Source organism: Atractosteus spatula, chromosome 17 (assembly GCF_055471065.1).
Source record: "Atractosteus spatula isolate fAtrSpa1 chromosome 17, fAtrSpa1.hap1, whole genome shotgun sequence".
Classification (NCBI taxonomy): domain Eukaryota; kingdom Metazoa; phylum Chordata; class Actinopteri; order Semionotiformes; family Lepisosteidae; genus Atractosteus; species Atractosteus spatula.
Genome location: NC_142722.1, coordinates 13,803,890 through 13,821,345, shown reverse-complemented (window position 1 = coordinate 13,821,345; position 17,456 = coordinate 13,803,890). Strand labels below are relative to the sequence as shown.

At 41.7% G+C, this 17,456-nt stretch overlaps 1 protein-coding gene across 1 annotated transcript; it reads right to left on the bottom strand.

Annotated features, from left to right (window-relative positions):
* Window positions 1-606: 606 nt before the first annotated feature.
* rad9b (RAD9 checkpoint clamp component B) lies at window positions 607-16,713 on the bottom strand. The gene is made up of 11 exons (XM_088936123.1): window positions 16,680-16,713; window positions 16,336-16,406; window positions 15,337-15,486; window positions 13,423-13,537; window positions 11,915-12,014; window positions 11,369-11,475; window positions 10,892-10,998; window positions 8,579-8,643; window positions 7,604-7,732; window positions 4,294-4,528; window positions 607-705 (listed from the first exon to the last, which is right to left on the bottom strand). The coding sequence occupies exons 1-11, from the start codon at window positions 16,711-16,713 to the stop codon at window positions 607-609; spliced, it is 1,212 nt and encodes a 403-aa protein (XP_088792249.1).
* Window positions 16,714-17,456: the final 743 nt, after the last annotated feature.

Below are 17,456 nucleotides of genomic sequence, written 5' to 3'. Positions count from 1 at the left end.
TATTTTAGTGCAGTCACTTGTGTCTCTTACACATTTAGCTTTGCCACCAAGAATGTTTACAAGTCGCTGACCTGGAAACTACCAGCTTTCGTACAACAAAGCACGTTCTTGGTTTCATTAACGCTGAACCATTCGTGCTGAACCTTTTCACAAGAAAAGCCATTTCTGCCCAAGACTGTAACTGTAACTGAGCCTCTCTGGGAACTGGCGTGCTCTATTTTATAATGCCAGCCAATAAAAACAGCTACAAAAATATCCAGCACTACTGGTTTCGGAAAACTCCAGCCGAGACCCACAGAGTTTTTCAAAAGATTTCCTAGCACATCCTAGTTGAAATTTGTCAGAAATGTCAGCCTTTGTCTTCTGGCCCAGAACTGGATTTGCAGACACAGCTTTCAGCAAAAAGAAGAGTGTTGTGACTTAAATCTGAAAGACCCTTCCCAGCCTGACCAGTAATGCACCAGCAACCCACCAAAAGCCCAGTTCATCAGCAGATGCGGGATGTACAGTCCTGTGTTCAGGGTGTGCGTTACTCAGCCAGTGTGGCCCGCTTGATGCGCGCTTGCTGTCAGAATGGACAGGGGGCTGGGTCTTGTCCTCTGCTGGCTATTCCTCGTGGTCGCTGGCGTACACCAGAGGAGGTTCCTCTGGCGCGGAGGTGTCCTTCGGTTGACTCAACAGCGCCCCAAAGAGCAGGGAGGAGAACTGCAGCACAAAACGGCACCGGCGTTAACGAGCACGGACTCGACACGGGGAAACAGGAAATGTCACACTCTGCTTTTCCTCATCTAATCTTTCAGTTTATTCACAATGTATGTTCTTTTAGCAGCATTTAGACTTTCCCTTTTTATAGTTTTCCCTCTTGTTTTCCGAGACATTTTACTGGTTCCATAAAACCAAAGCAGCTTTAAGAAAAGATTTCTTTTTCATACTTAATATTTTTGGAATTTAAATCAACTTGAACATATGAACTCTTATTATCTTAGAAAAAAAAACATGCAAAATGTGCTATTATGATGACTTTATCAAGGTAATCAACAAAGAAATATGGAAAAACTGCAGAAGATAAAGGTTAAAATCTATTATCAGTGTGGTGACTAGCAGTTTTTTCTTTCTGAAAGCTGTTAAGAAAAAAGGGAGAGGACCTGTTTTTTTGCTTTGAGGCATTTTCCCTGTTTTTATTTTTCATCCTTGAAAATTATCTGCGGGAAACACTAAGTCAATATTCCTATATGCCCTCAACAGAAGTCCAAAAGTGCAGAACAGAATGAGTGGGGAAAACAGGGTCAGAGGTCAGCGAGAGATGTTCTCTATTACAGCACGTGGGTAATTGGCAGCTACAGTTCAGTTCTGTCACACTAGGACTGAGGTTTAAACAGCACAGCCTAGCCAGCACTCACTAATAACTTCCAGGTAAAAGACATCTAAGAAAACCTGCAGCAGCTACCTTGAGAAATGTTCGATTTCAAGGTCAATTAAACCAACATTAAGCTTTGGTTCCTAAGCATTGTTTTTATCATTTGATCTTCAGGAAAAAAAAATGACTTTAAAACTGAGAGCTACTATCCAAATATTTAATAGTCACATTTAGGAATAGTTTGTATCTGCACATAGAATTCTGGAGTCTAAAATAGACTCCAAGTCAAAACACCTCGAGAAATGTAAAAAAGAAGGCAAAGGAAAGAAAACCGAACCCCAACAGACAGTGAAGTGCACTGAGGCTGTGGGGAAGGGACAGAGATACAGAACGAGCACGATGCGAGATTAGGGCTGCAATCCATACCCTATCAAAACACGTAACACCTCCCAAAGCAGAAAGTGTACCTGTAACACCTTCAACATGCCAAAAGACCTTGGGCAGAAAGTCCAGGATGAAGGAAAGTGAGAAATTGAAAACAGAACTGCACTGCAAAGAACACCATTCAAGATCATGATGTAAGATACTGCACACTGTGTTCCTGGCTAAACGCTTAATCACAGCCTTAGATCACACAGTGCTGCTCTATGTGTATCTCACAGCATTATGTCCAACAGCAAGTTTACAAAAACCTGTAGGCTAAAATATGCAGATGTTATAAAAAATAAAACTAGATTACAGTGAGTATTCTGATGACTCATCTGAGATTAAGGATTAACAAGGATTATCAAGGAATATTTGGCAACAGGTGATTAAATTGGTAAAGATTTCGTTTATAAAACCCTGCCTTTTCTGCAGCACGGTCTGGAGGGTTGGGGGATTTGTGTGCTCATTTTGATATGCTGAAGCTCTGTGACTGAAAAAGTATGGGAAGGCTCCCTTCACAAAAACACCTGACTGAAACTTTTTGGTGCCAGGAAAGTGCTGGAGATGCACCCCTGAAAACCCTGCTGTAGGTGCTGTGTTGCTGGAACGTCATCACTAACAGTAACAGAAAAGTCTCTTCTGGCTTCGTCTTGTATTGATGTTTAATAATATCCAGAATATTGAGTAGCCCAGTCTGCCGTCTCATTCCTGCTCTTGTGGCTAGGCTTCTTTTCAAAGTTCATATCTGCCTGCGAAATGAACTAACATGCGAAAGTGCTCATTACTGGTGCTGGAGGTAGTCAGCACAGGTTTGGAAGGTGATGTTATCAGAGAAGACGCTGTCTCGAGTTGTTGCTGTCCTGCTGTTTTTTCCTGCTCTGTGACTCATTCCTAATTTTTCCCCAGGCACCCAGCTGTTTACAGCTCTGGACAATTAGCGAGACAAAAGGGTGCAGAAAGGAAGAGGCAACTAAATCATGGAGGACACCAGTCATGTTAAAATAGACTCCAGCTGAGGCAAACAGGAAGGCAGGTGCCTGTGGGAACACTGGTTCACACTCCACTTGGTGCTCTTCGACTGAGAAGGCAGCTGACACGACCGCTTCTTGAGTTGCCTCGGGAAGCTGCCACTCTTGACAAGTAGTTGTAAACATCAGAGAGGGCAGCTATGAGGTAGCTAAGGTTCATATGTGTAAAGTGTGTGGTAGATCTGATCCGCTGTCTCTGGTACCTCTGGTAACACTCATCTCCCCTCTACACTCTGCAGAGTCATCGGCCTCACTGATCTGAGTCACGGCATCAGTGTAACGTGTCTGGGACGTGGGCCTGCCAGATGCTTGAAGACGTCGGAGAAGAGAGTTGTCTGCGGTATGGATTTATGCTCACGGGTATTTTGCTGTACAGTATGTTTCCTTTCAGCTGCAAAGACACAATGTGTGGGTGTCTCTCAAGACACTTCAATCAACTCGCTTGCATTTGCATAAGAACTCAAACTTCAGTGTCAATGCAACCCTAAACCGACCCGCCAGTGAGCAGACGTCTCATATATAATGCAAATTTAAATAGAGAGTGACACTGAAACAAGTCATTTTCATCACAGTGCTTATTATTCATTAGATCGCCGGTTTTATCTATCTTAGTACTGAAGCCGACAGAAGAACAAATCACAATTTTCTCCTCGAAGCGCATATAAAAATTGATCTTGGAGTGAAGGGACATTCCGTTTTCTAAATGTGTGTGCCTTATGACAACTTGAAAATAAAACACTCAATATTAAATCATCTCCAGTCTATAGATATACTACTCTGAATATATCCAGAAGGAGAAGTTTAGCAAATTCTATATATTCTTTGACTTCTATATATTTTATACTGACCTTCCATTTACAGAATTTTGTTGTGCCTTAAATTTGGGGAATAAATCCTGTATCCTCTACAACCAGAAATACTGCTGAAACAACACAAAATAATTTGATTTGTGAATCCTGGCTTCTTTGCTTTTACTGAAGACTATGTGACGGCAACACACAAATATTAACCACGATTAGAGCCCTGGAATATGAGCGTGGAGGGAAAACTGCTTCTGAAGGCAAACACACAGGACTGGGCCTGGCAGCCTCATGAGGACAGGGCAGTTAACTCTACGGTCTCAAAGCCGTCCCACACCCTCCAAAGACCACAGTGTGAGCAAGGCAGGCCTCTGCAACTGGTGCAGTCTCTTCCCTCTTCTGTCCTGCACAGCTATTGCTGCTCCCTTCCAATCTTTGAAATTTACAACCCCTTGGTTGTTTTTTTTCATACAACGGAACAAAAATATTTTTGACAGGGCTCGTGTGGCACCCAGCCAACCACGGCTTTCAGGCGTGTCCCATCAGTGCCAGCTGTTTTTCTCTCCTACTCCAAGGACACATTGTCCCCCTGGATCTCCCCGGGTTCAACATGGACCTTCCCGCGTCCAGAAACTACGTGGCAACAGCAGAATGGAAGGCCGAGCGGGTGGCAGATTCTCACCTTAGCGGAGGCCATACCCTCCTGTATCTCTGGGGCACCTTCTCCGCGGCCGGCCAGGTCTCTCAGCCACACCCTCCCGGTCGAGACGGGGCTGCCCTGGCTCGAGGGGACCAGCTCGGGCTCGTTCCCCGGCGGAGCAGGGGCCGGCGCGCTCGTGTCCACTGCCACTACGCCCTCGCCAGCGGTGGTGCCCAGCCAGCCGCCCTGCCCCTCTGCAGCAGGGGGGTCACAGCAGCTGTAAAGCAATGAGCTCTTGAGCACAGCCCCATGGCCCACTTGGTGGCGCCCCTCAATGTAAGCTGATCATTACAGTGGGATTCTGATTCAGCTTGCTGCCTTACTGAACGTTCATGCTGGCCACAACGCTGCAGGAACGACTGCTTGGGACTACCTGGGGTTTCATTCCGACTTTGTCTTTTTCCTGGCAGCTGGAGTGTAATCGCAAAGGTTAGGAAGCAAAGTCAAACTGAATTTTTTAGCATTACTGAGTAACTGAGTCATTCAGATTCCTTTTGTATTTTCTAAGCTGAAATTAGATCTGAGCAACTTTATGAAAAGGAAACCTGGAAGAACATTTTGTGCAATTATGCACGCGGGCACAGACTGTAATTGCTATGCGAGGCCCTGTGGAAAGAGATGCACACTCGTATAACCATAGTTCTGATAACCCCTGGCTTTTCATTGTTTTGTTTTAAACGAGGATAGAATCTTCTGGGCTGTGCCCGATACGAGGAATGCTGCCTTATCGTGTACCACTTGTCTGGACAAACAACTCAGAGTGTTCCATCTGTGTGTTTCAGGGCTGTATTTTTGCCATGAGGAACACAGCATAAAGAATTTTTAAAAAGGTAAAAGATAATCTATATTGTCTTTTGTACAAAAGCAGGGCTAAACAAAATAATGACTGATAATTACTGAATGGTGGCATGGCAGGCAAATATCTTCCAAATCAAAATGTTTTTTGTTACTAATCTGATTTTGTTTTTTATATATATATAAATCCTGTTTAGGAACTAGGACACAAGGATGCAAAGGGAAACAGAGAGAAAATGCATTAACATTTGATAACAGGAAGCCCCTCTTCACAAGAAGAGTTGCAGGGTGTTTGAAACAGAGCTATCCCAATGATAGCCTGTAATCTTTCAGAAAATGACTTGATGATTGCAATCAATTCTCTGCTTGAAGCCAAAGCAGTATGATGCGCCAATGGTCTCCTGTCACTTGTAAGCTTTTTGTCTCCTCACATTTATGCAGCTGCCTGAAAGCTTGGGGTTTGTGTGTGGCAGTGTCTGTGGGCGACTCTGACGGGACACGTGACATTCAGGGTCTGAGAGAGTGCCAGTCCAAATGCGTGTATAATGTGTAAGATACTCCTCCTCTCTGGAACCACCCCAGAGCCCTGTGCTGTAGCTGGCCTAATTCCAAGACTGCATGGCTGCAATTACTTATCCTTCTGTTAAATGACACAGCCTGCTGTCACACAGCCAGACTCCACACCTGTACTATACTGAAGCTATTATTTCTGTATGTCTGCCCTCTTGTTTATTTTGTTTATATATTGTTATACAACAATGGAGAGGAAGAGAAGCCTCAGGTCGATGGTATTTAGAAAAGGAAGGGAATCATTGTGAACAATAATGACTGTGCAAGTCTTAACAATCAGTAATTATTGATGCTGTATTATTTTTTAAGTTGTTGAAGTTTCTTTTTTTTTTCTTTTGCTTGATATAATATGTAAAGCATAAACAGAATCTCCTGTATTTCAAAAGCCTCATAGCTTCAGTTCAATCATTTTACATTAGTTTGTGTAAACAGAATCGAAAGTATTTTGGCACAAACAAGCTCCAATTAACTACCTATTGCAGAAAAGGAGTCTGGTAGTAATAGAGTAACTCAGGTTTTGAGCTGGGAGGTGGGATGATTAAGGTAACGATGGAGGTTGTTAGAAAGAGTTGTGTACTCCACAGCAGTTTAGGCAGTAATTAAAAACTTTCACTGCTGTTTCAGAGAGAAAGTATAGTATACTTAGCCTCACACGCTAGAGAGAAATACCTTTACAAGCTAACATTGGAAAAAGCAATGTTAGACACAGAGACGAGTGAGCAATATTTCTAGGGCATATTCATTTCTTGGAATTCACTGGACTATAGCAGATTCTGCAAAGGAAAAGACAAAGGATACCCAAAGAAGGCTCCACGGCCGAAACGTTGTGTCTCTTCTCTTTTCAGCATGGAATAAACCTTTACTTGTTCCTTTGCAGCCTACGCATGCTGACGCAGCTCCCTACTTGAACTTCTACAGCAGATGCTGTTGGGCTACACAGGCAGGGGCAAGCAACCCAGGAGTTCCACATGCCACAGTGAGCCAGCTGTGCTCGGTCCGAACCTCTTCATGGTCCAAGACCAGATAAATCACACAGGAACTAGCCTGGAAAGAGCTAGTGACATCATTTCGTCTGTGGCTGGACGGCTGTGTGGTGGGTATACAGTCTTTTAGCAAACTGCACCAGCAGCACAGCTGTGATTCGCTGGCAGGTACAGTACCTCAGCTGCCTGATTAGGATGCATTATACCTCATAATCCACATGGCTTCACTCTGATGTAGTCAGACCAGTACTGTCTGCCACCAGTTGAAGAGCATCAGAGTATTTGATGTTATGCGAGGTATTTTAAGGAGCTGACCAAAGCTTGCCTTGGCACCTGGAATTTTGATTTCTAAGTTTTCTAGAACACACTTTTTTGCTGCCCTGCTCTATAAAACACATTTTCGTTTCATTCACCGTGAGGTTTCACAATAAGCAGTCATAATACAGTTCTATTTGGAAATTTGTGTTATTTGGTTTGTGTGTTTACTATGTACATATATTCTATATGGTTTGCATGTGGTCTGCTCTACCAAAACCAGTCCTCTCTTTATTATTTATCAATACACTTTAAAAGATTTTTTAAGGAGCAATATTCAGTGTATTTGTGTTTTACATCAACGTTTTTATGTATTATATTTATTATGTGCAAATATTTTAAATCTCCCTTAAAATGTCTGTTACACAGTTGAGGCATTTGCGAGACCAAATCTGCAAAATCATACCAATAAGCTGAAACTTAGTATACACGTGATCTCCCACCCTACACCGTCATCCATTCATTTAGACATTTTCCATTGGTGGCTAGAGATCAGGAAAAAAAGACTAAATTCAGCCAATGTTTGATCCAGGAAAACCAGAAGAACCTGTGGCTGATTACCCTACAGTTGACTCTGATGGGTTACAAACAGCTGATCACTAAACTAATAGAGATCTAGCAAGCTGTACCTGTACAAGCCTTCAGCCTGACTGTGGACACCAGTGCTCTGGGAGGCAGCTCTGCTCGTGGCATCGGTCAGAGTTGCCAGCACCACGGTTGCCTCCAGCACCATGTCCTCAATTCTGAAGGCCACGGGTCTGCAAGGAAGGAAAGACACACAGGTCACCAACACTCCTTCCGTATGGAGCAGCTGTGGATGCTTTTGTCATGAAGTCAAGTCTGATGAAGTTCCAGGCTCATTCGAGCTTGAGTGAGCCTCTGTAGAAATGAGAGTTGAGTTCACCGCTAGGCTGACACTGCTGCGGCAGTAAGGGAATCGGAGGGCGAGGTGAACAGTTTCGGGAGGTGCTGTCCCAGCAACGAAGAAAAAGTAAGAAAGGTTCTGCCCTGGTTTACTGAAGCAATGCAAGCCCTTGCCATTACCAAACTGGGCAGAGGATTCCCATATTCAGGAATTTGTTTCATATTTCATACTTGCATTGTTGTTAATTCTCAATAAAAAATGAATACACTTGAATTAGCCCAGCAATGGACTGGTGGCACCAACTTCGTCCCACACATTCGCAATCCCATGCAAAGCTGGCCAATGGAATAGCTCAGAAAGCTCTGGAACGCAGCGCTAAATCTGCATTCCTTAAGGACTGATTACTGTAAAACCCTTTTGAAGGGCTGTTCTAATCCAGTGAAATTCTACACTGTCTCTGTATTCACTATCCCTGACTTTAGACACGACCTCATATGCAGACTCAGTGACTTCTACAAAGCACACAAGACTCAGCAAGGTCCTTCAGAGTGACACGCTGCCAGCCTGTGCCCACACTGGGAACTGATAAGGCAGAGACAGGCTCTACCGCAAAGCTGGCACACCCAGGACACACTAGTGGAGGTCTGGCAGTACAGCCCACTGTGTGGTGGTGGAAGTGCACTTATATTTTTCTACTTCCTTCATAGCTATAACTCAAAAAGACTACATAGTGCCCTACTTTCCCGATGCTCCAAAGTGGATGGACATGGATAACGCATGGGACTCAGCAAATGCCAGCAAGCCCTAGAAAAACAGAGACATGTCATTATTACAGCACAGGGAAGGGGGAGAAAGAGAGAAAGACCAACAGGATACATTTGCTCTCCGAAATCCAAGTTAATTTTTGAGCATCAAGGCTTTGGCTCCCAAAAAAATCACTTTAGGAAATACGATCTTGCAGAAAATATGAAAATATTGTAGTTAGCTCCTTTAAATACTTCAGAGCTTATTAGTAAGATTAATCTGGTTTAAAACTAACCCGGAACAGCTTGGTTTTGGTAGAGATGGATCTATTTGGAAAACAAATATCATTGTTCTTTAGCCTGCTGAAAGTTGATCAAAAATACAGTAATAATGTGGAATAGTGGTAAGAGCTCAAGAGTTCAAACTGGAGAGTGCTGGGTTCATAGGTAAGTACACATCAGTAAAGTAGTGTACCCAGTATTAACAAAAGTATATGTAAAACAATTTGTAATAGTAACCTCTGTAGGTTACTGTGGATAAAAGTGGATATCAGTGTCAATGTAAATTCTAAAGCCTGGATTATGCTGTTACATGGAGTGGCACGAAAGAGAAGCATCTGGGCGCTATTAGCAAAGAATTACACAGTGTTGATGTAAGTCTCAGAGAATATCATTAAGAACTGGCATTGAAACAAAAAGAGAATCTAATTCATTCCTTCGATTCCTTCATGAGCCTGCTCTGATCTGCTCTGTTCTCGTTTCCTGGGCCTGAGCTCAGAAAGCAGTTGATTGGCCTTGCATGTTGTCAGGGTATGGCGAGTGCACACGAAGAGCCCAGCCTTGTGCGATGTGCCATGGCTACTCTTCAAACTTAAACGTATTGGCAGCATGTAGCCCTTTACAGGCCCTGTAACTCACTCTGACAGCTGAGTTATATAAAGGCAGCTTGCCTGACAGTATCTTAGTTGCCTCCCACTCCAGTCATTTTAATCTATGGGTTGTACAAAGTGAGCTTTTCCAGTCTACATAACACCTATTCTGTGGAATGAACGTGCTGTCCTGGTACACTCTGTATTGTCAGGTCATGCAAATTGATGCCAACTGTTTTACTGGAAGTCATTAAGAATTAAGATCTAAGTAACAAAGTTTTTTAACTTTAAGAAACAGAACAATATAAAAAGATAACAGCTATAAAATATTGAATCACCAACTATTTTTTCTGCTTTCTCCCTACCCATGTGGATTTTCCAGTTTCTCTCTGGCTGCTCGGCCCATGATTCATTGCTTCTTCCAGGATGACTAAAGTGTCAGCACCACAAGGCCTAGCCCTTGTGCCACTCATCCATCATTTTGGTGGAGCTACTTGGCCCAAATACCACCCAAACGTTAATTTGAAATCAGAAACTGTTTAGATAAAAACTCACTTAGCAAAAAGTCTGGAATTAACGGGACTAAAATTAAGAGAAGTTTTGTGTCAGGCTTCGCAGTGCTTCTGCAAAGACCTTGGGTGGAAGACTGTGGTCAGTTCTGGCTACCATACCACAAAAAATATAAAATTAGAAAAAAAAGAATGACTCCAGTACACATATGGACTGGTTAATGGATCTAAATCTCTGCAGTCTAGAAACAATAACACTCACGCAGGAGTTGTTTTTCCATTATGTTATTGTAGACCTTATCTGTTCTAGCTTGTTTGTTGTTAATGTGTGATTTGCACAGTATGTTTCATATGTACTTGTTGACTTAATATTCTTCATGTACGTTTGACGTGTTTTTGTACTCAATTAGAAATAAGAAATCAAAATAAATCTTAAAAAAGCAAAACCAGGACACAGGATCGCAACCGGAAACTGAAACGGAAGGCATTTAGAAGGTGGAAATGACCCATCCCATCCAGGTGTTTAAAACGCAAACTCTGGACTCTTCAAGAAGCAGATGGATGGAATTTAAGCTTGACTCAGTTGCTAAGCTGCCAAATGAGCAAGATGGGCCCAATTGCCTCCTCTCACATGTATGCGGCCTTCTGTCCTTACCTGCTAACTTGTAAATTAAACCATGGGAACATTCAGACCATCCTTTTACAGCTGAGATTTCAGCATTCCCAGAAATGAGGGGTTAACAAAAAGTTCAGCCCCACGGCTCTTTAATACAGCTTCTTGTTGGGCTTGAGGCCGTTTGCTACATGATAGGACACAGCTTGTACTGAACACGCAGGTCTAGTTCCGCGAATAAACCCCAATAAAAACCCCACACCACAGTGCAAATCATTTGACTTGACAGCTGGCAGCCATGCCAAAATATCGTCTCACCCTCAGCTCCTTCAGGCAAAAGGTTATTTCTGAGTCCACGCTGACCTGGAAGTAGTCAAACTCATCTGGGTGAAGAGACACTTCGGTGTGCATCACCTTCAGTCTGTCTGCAGCCATGAGGTCACCCAAAGAAAACACCCGACACTAGTCTGTATGGCTAAAGAAAGGCTCCAACACAGATCTTTCAAAGTTTTATATCACTCAAAGAAAACTATGCTTTTAAACTTGTCTAGAATACACAATATGAAAATCAGAAGTTTTAAAAAATGGATAATACTTTGTATTATAGACATGTATTACACTGTCCTTTCTTTCTCTTAGCAATTTAAATGGTTTTCCTTATTCATACGGTGTCATAAAGTGATATGGATGAGACACTATCAAGACCATAACTTAAGAGTGAAGCACAGACAAGCCTGTGATCAAAAGCTCTACTGAATTTCCTGGTTTGAAAAGATGATTCAGGTAGATTCTCACCCATCTCCTCTTCACAGTAATTTTTGATGTTCACCTTCTCGGCAGTCACCGTCAAAGTAATTTCTTCTTGAGAAACTGGAAAATGCGTCACAATGCCACCCAGAAGTCTAATGAAATCAGTAAGGAGAGAGGGTTGGGTTAGCTTTTTATGAAGCTGTAACTCGTTGAACTAGTAACACTGTCATTTGTGTCTGTTTACACACAGATTTTGTTTCACATTTTATTCTAAACTCACTGAGGGATGGAAGCTGTCAATTAAAAGTGATATTCAAATATTGTATAACCACCCTTCAAATACTTAGAGCTTAAAATACAGAGGAGCCTATTAAGAAGTTGTTATTTGCAAAATTGGATTGCCTGCCTTCACCCATCTGTACATCTGAGAATTTCTGTAAATATTTATTTTTTATTTACATTTAATTATTTTCTCAACCAGATCTTAAATGATGGCTCTAAAAAAATATTGTGCATACACACTCCGTATAAAGACTTGATTTAGCCCTTGCTTCTCCCTGTGCAGACGGAAGTCAGGTGTTTTATTTGTACCTGGACTGTGCCTTCAGCACATTTGGACAGAGATGCGTGGAAAACACAGCCTGAAGAGACTCGCACTCTTGGTAACCCAGATTATAAGTTTTGGTAATACCTGCAACACAATTCATAAGCATGCAAAGTTATTGACTCTGCAAATGGTAAACTGCACAGCAGCCAGATGGGACTTTCCAAATGTATGTTAATAGTATAGTAAACCTTACAATGGGCTCGGGTTGCAAATGGCTCTATTCTGAGAACAGTGTGGCCCAGCAGTCAGCTTTGACTGGAATAGCCTAAGTGTCTTTGGACTGTGGGAGGAAACTGGACCACCTGGAGGAAACCCACATGAACACAAGAAGAACAGCATCCCATGTCTAGAATTGAACCCAGGGTTCCAGTGCTGCAAGGAAACAATGCAAACTTATGCACCACTGTGCCACCCTATAGCCTAACGGATGATGCAGTATCTGCAGTGTTGAGCTTGTAGTCATCTCTGGTATGCTAGATGCTAGACAGCTAACAGTACCCCCTGTGGTTTGCTGGGAGCCTGTGAGAGCATCACTATGAACAGAGCGCTGCTCTGGGATGCAAGGAGCTCAGGATGAGGAGTCTTCAATGTAACAAGAGGCAGATGGTTTGACAGGACATGTTTTAATAGACATACATGTTCCCAAGAAGATGAATAATCAGAAATTCAAAATCTGGGATTACAAAAAAAAACTTCTAACCTTAAGGGGTGGAGGTATCCAAAAATGTGTTTCTTCCTAAGTAATAGGCATTTGTTCTTCCCTATCTACACTGTTTTTATTTTGTTATATATAAGGCCAACAGAGAAAACACCACACAAAATGAAACTGTGTGATGTAAAATACAATTACAGCAAAGGACACACTGCCCCCTAATGTTTGTATCTTAAGCAGTTCGCTAAAATAAAAAAAAACCATCTAGGATGTTTTTGGGGATTTTGCCCCCTATAAAGTTTATTTTATAGTTTATATAAAAAGTCTTGAATCCACAAGTTTAGTAGTAGTTTAGTAGTAGTAGTAGTTTAGTAGTTTAGGGCTATTTGGTAGAACCAAATCAGAGATTCTATTCTGACTTAGTTTCTCTTCTATTTATGGACATAAAATTACAAAGCTCATTCATATTCATTGGCGAAAACTGCTTTAATAACTGCTTCTTTCATTCAGCCATTTATATACAAATGTTATGCAAAATTCTGCCCATAATTGTCTGTGTTGCCCAAATTCAAGGTTTTGTAGCTTGTAGTCCAATTTCAATCAGAAAATCACTAAACCCTCCCTGAACCTTTGTGTTCCCCCCTCCCAAAAGGCATCATGCTTCTACAGATACACAATGCTCAGTTCTTTAGATCACTTTATATAATGCCACCACAAAAGAACTTTCAACATTCTAATAAAACAAACCAAAGCAGTTCTATATTTCAACCACTGTTTATTTGTCAGGTCATCGCAACTCTTGAAGCAGGTCAGCCCAAATTATAGAACAACTCCACCTACCATGCTTGCAGAAAAACTGGAACATCACTCGGGTGCCAGGACAGTTAATGGAAATGTTGCACCTCTCCACATTTCTTTCGATGGTGGCCAAGCACCGGAAGATAGGCAGTACTGTCTGAAATGAAAGAAAACCAACTGGCCTTCACAAAATATAGCACTGCACTGGACAGTCTGCAGTCTCACACATACTAGATGTGTCAATGGGTGCCGATGTACATCTTTATGATTGCTGCTGAGGATAAAGACCTAAAGAAGTCTGATAAATGTTAATTATGAAGTCCTCTTCGTGATTTCAAATGTTGTTATGTTTTATATAGATAAATTGTCAATACAATAATAGGTATATTATCAGTATGACCCTTTTATCATTCAAAATTATTAAAGGAGAACATTGTGTATACCTTTGAAAAGTAGAGTCAGTAGGATGTACTGTATACAATAGCAACTCAATGCAATGATAGCAAACTAACAGAGATTCCCCGTGATATGAGACTGAAAATATATTTTAAAGAGATGAGTGACTGAAGTCAGACTGAGTAGATGACTTAATGCTTTAAGTTTTTGTATGAAATAGTGCATAAAACCAGCTATTTATTTAGCAGTCAAGTTAAAACAATATCACCTACACAAGCATTGTAGCTTGTTTTAAAGAAAATTGTTGTATATAAGTCTTACACCAAAAGAAAATCATAGGGTTTGTGTTACTGAATATTTGAGTTCTGCGTTGCACGCTTCAAGCCCCACTGTAAAGACTTTCAAATGTTTACAAAACGTTTGAAAACAATGTTTGCCGTGTTGCAAACAAAATATTTTTTCCACTTCTTCCAGATTTTCTTAAAAACACGTTGGCATGTCTGCACAAAGAAGAGCCCAGTGCAAGAATAATTAGTGAATCAGTCTTTCTCCTAGCCCTCCTGACCCCTGCTGCAGCCCATCGTGTATCTACTATTTATTTAACAATTCGGAGCTGCCCGGTCACCTACTGTCCATGTTCAGACTGAACCTGATCTGTTCAGATTCACTGACTGTTAACCTGGAGATCAAACAAGCCTTTTTGTACACATCTTGTCAATTTTTCAATTTTTAAACTTTTTTCACTCAACAACGACCAAGACTGCCATTTTCCACAGCATGCTGTGGCAGCCTGAGCCCACTCTGAGAGCAGGACCTCCTCTTTCAGAGCAGCACTATCACCTGTGGCTCTCTGCTGAAACTGGCTTCACCTATATGTGTCTTAATGTCTTCCTGTCTTTTGCAAGGGGACCTCAAAGACAGATTTCATGCTTTTAGGCTTTGAACTCTCCACTCGCTTTCCCAGCATCCCTGTCTCTGTGCTGGTAAAGACTTATTTTCATCTGCTTTGTATCTGCAATGATATTTTTAACAAAAGGCACACATTTCTTATGATGATAATAATATTCATTCACAACTCCCCATCATTTAAAGTGATTTGTAGTCTGCAGCTCCGTGGCTCTCAGTCCTGCCTAACAGCCTTGGCATTTAAACCCTGGAGACTTTTACTTGACCCTTTCATTTACTTTTATTTTCAGTCTATTTTTACTGCCCACGCACATTATGGACAACAAGTGATCCATGGTCTACTGAAGACTCGGTAATATCATCCCACAGCTTTACAGGAGTCTGCCTGGACTTCATAGTTATACATTGTTTCCAACTGCATTTGAAGGAAGACAAGCTATCAAGATCAACACCGTGACTGAGTCAGTGGAAGAAGCGGTCCAGCCACTGTGGCAGAAGATACCCCGTCTTCCTTCAGGGGTCGGCTGGATTAAAAATCCTTTTAGTGCTCACGTATTAGAAACTAGATAAACCAGACGGGACCAATGGCCTGCTTTCATTTGCAATCTGCCCTCTGTCTGCGGGGTTTGAGAAGATTCTGTGTGCTGTCTGTACCTTTGTGCTCAGTTTGCACTTCAGAAACGGCTTCTCATCTTTTGCGGCCGACGGCGTCTGAGCCCCGCGGCTGTAGTGCTGGAAGAAGAGAGGGGAAAACAGGAAGCAGCCGTACGCGGAGTGGGAGGAATTCACTGACCTCACCGCCAGCTGCAGAGAGTCGCAGGGAAGAGAAGGAAGACAGAGCTGAAGGCAGGAGCGCTCCATATTGAATACAGAAACCTCCATACTGAAATGCACTTTGTTCACGTCAGGACAAATGCATTCAATGTTGAATAAAATGTATGCATTTTTTAAAAAAAATAGAATTCTAGCGTAAATTGGACCTGCTGTTTCCAATAGATTTGAGAACTTGACAAATATGAGGAATCAGGTTAACGAATATAGATCAAAATACAGGCAATGGTTCCTTAAAGTTCCCTTCTAGAACCTACTGTATCAGTACTTTTCTGATTTAACTCAGAGTACAGACCACCTGTGCACTGAAGAGCAGGTCTCATTTTTAGGAAAACGATAAACAAATGAGCATTAAACACAGTGCTGAATTAATTATAATGTTAAATTATAACTATAATGTAATAATGTTGCAGTCAGATTTACAGTTCAACTTTCAAAATGAATTAGGTCCACTAAAGTGGTTTACAATGTATGTGGTCATTTAAAGGCACATGAAATCTGCTACACATTTTAGGAGAACTGATTACAAGTAGGAAACGTGAAATATATATTATATATACTGTATAACAGAGGTATCCCTGTGAGCCCAAGAGTTTCAGTATTAGCCGTCAAAAAGCCCTGTTGATACACATGGCTGATAACCCACACTACACGCATCTGCAACTCGGTAGATTTGCACAAAACCATCTCTGGCGCTGCAGAGCTGACCGGTGAGCTTTCTCTGAAAGATGAGCTACAAGACTAGAGGCCGGAAACACTCAATTGTATTTTTTAATTCTGGGGAATGGTCCAGACTCGGATCACTGTGACAGCGGTACTTACTCCTTTTTCCAACGGGTCCAGCCACAGTTCCTCACCAATCCGTGCAAGGGCATGAATTGTTTTCCCAAAGACTGCCGACAGAAAAGCACAGGGCTTATACAGTATATACACCCATGAAGAAAATATGTCAGGGACAGTCCGACCGTTCCTTCACTAACGACAGATTGATTAATTATAGGTTATTTTACGAAATAATTATAGCTTTTTATATTTAGACTTTTACCTGAATGAATGAATGACTTAATCAGGCCCAATTAGACAATCTACCGCAAGCTACAATCACAGCCAAATGATAACTGAATAACCGTAATTTCTCAAGTATGACAGAACTCCTTCATAATTACCTTTCACGTTGCCTCCTGCTATTACACACTTCATTATGTCTCTAGGGTACCGTAATGGGTTTTAAAAAAAAAGGGTTTAACTTTCAGTGTCAAAGCTCGGCAAATTTACTGCGTCGAGAGTCCCGTGTGTATTTCTGGAAAGATCGTGACGTGATGGTTACTATATCGGGATTTTACCTGTGGTTTAGTCTATATTTATCTATATTTATCGATATTATAGTACAATACTCCAAAGTAACATAAGGAACTCGTGAAAAATATAAATAGATAATTAAACCGCGGCGAGGTCGGAGTCCGACTCTGATGGCGGGCCGGTTGTCTCCTGTAGCGCCCAGGATAGCCTCTGGATCACCCCAGTATCAGAAACGGGATGTATTCATGAGAAGCTTTGAAATATTAAAAACAAAACATCCATAATCTTTATATGGTGGTATATTTCAGGGACAAGCATGATATTTTGCTTACCCCCCGCACGCAGCACCTTTTGTAAGAGAAATCGTCTTTTAGGATGGAAACTGTAAGAAAACCTAATGAGACATTTGACATGTTGTCGCCTGTCGTTTTAGTGTGTTTTTTGGGGGGGCGGATGACGAAATGCAATTTGCAGATTTGCCCAATGTTCGGACAAACACTACTGCCAATTTTTCAAACATATTCCATCTAGAGATGTCCGCATTTTCCCCTTATTACAATTCGGGTTCCTTTGCTTTTGTGGAGTTCACTTTTACTGTTGTGTAAAGCAAGAATATTAATTGAACATCCTGACGCTTCATTTTT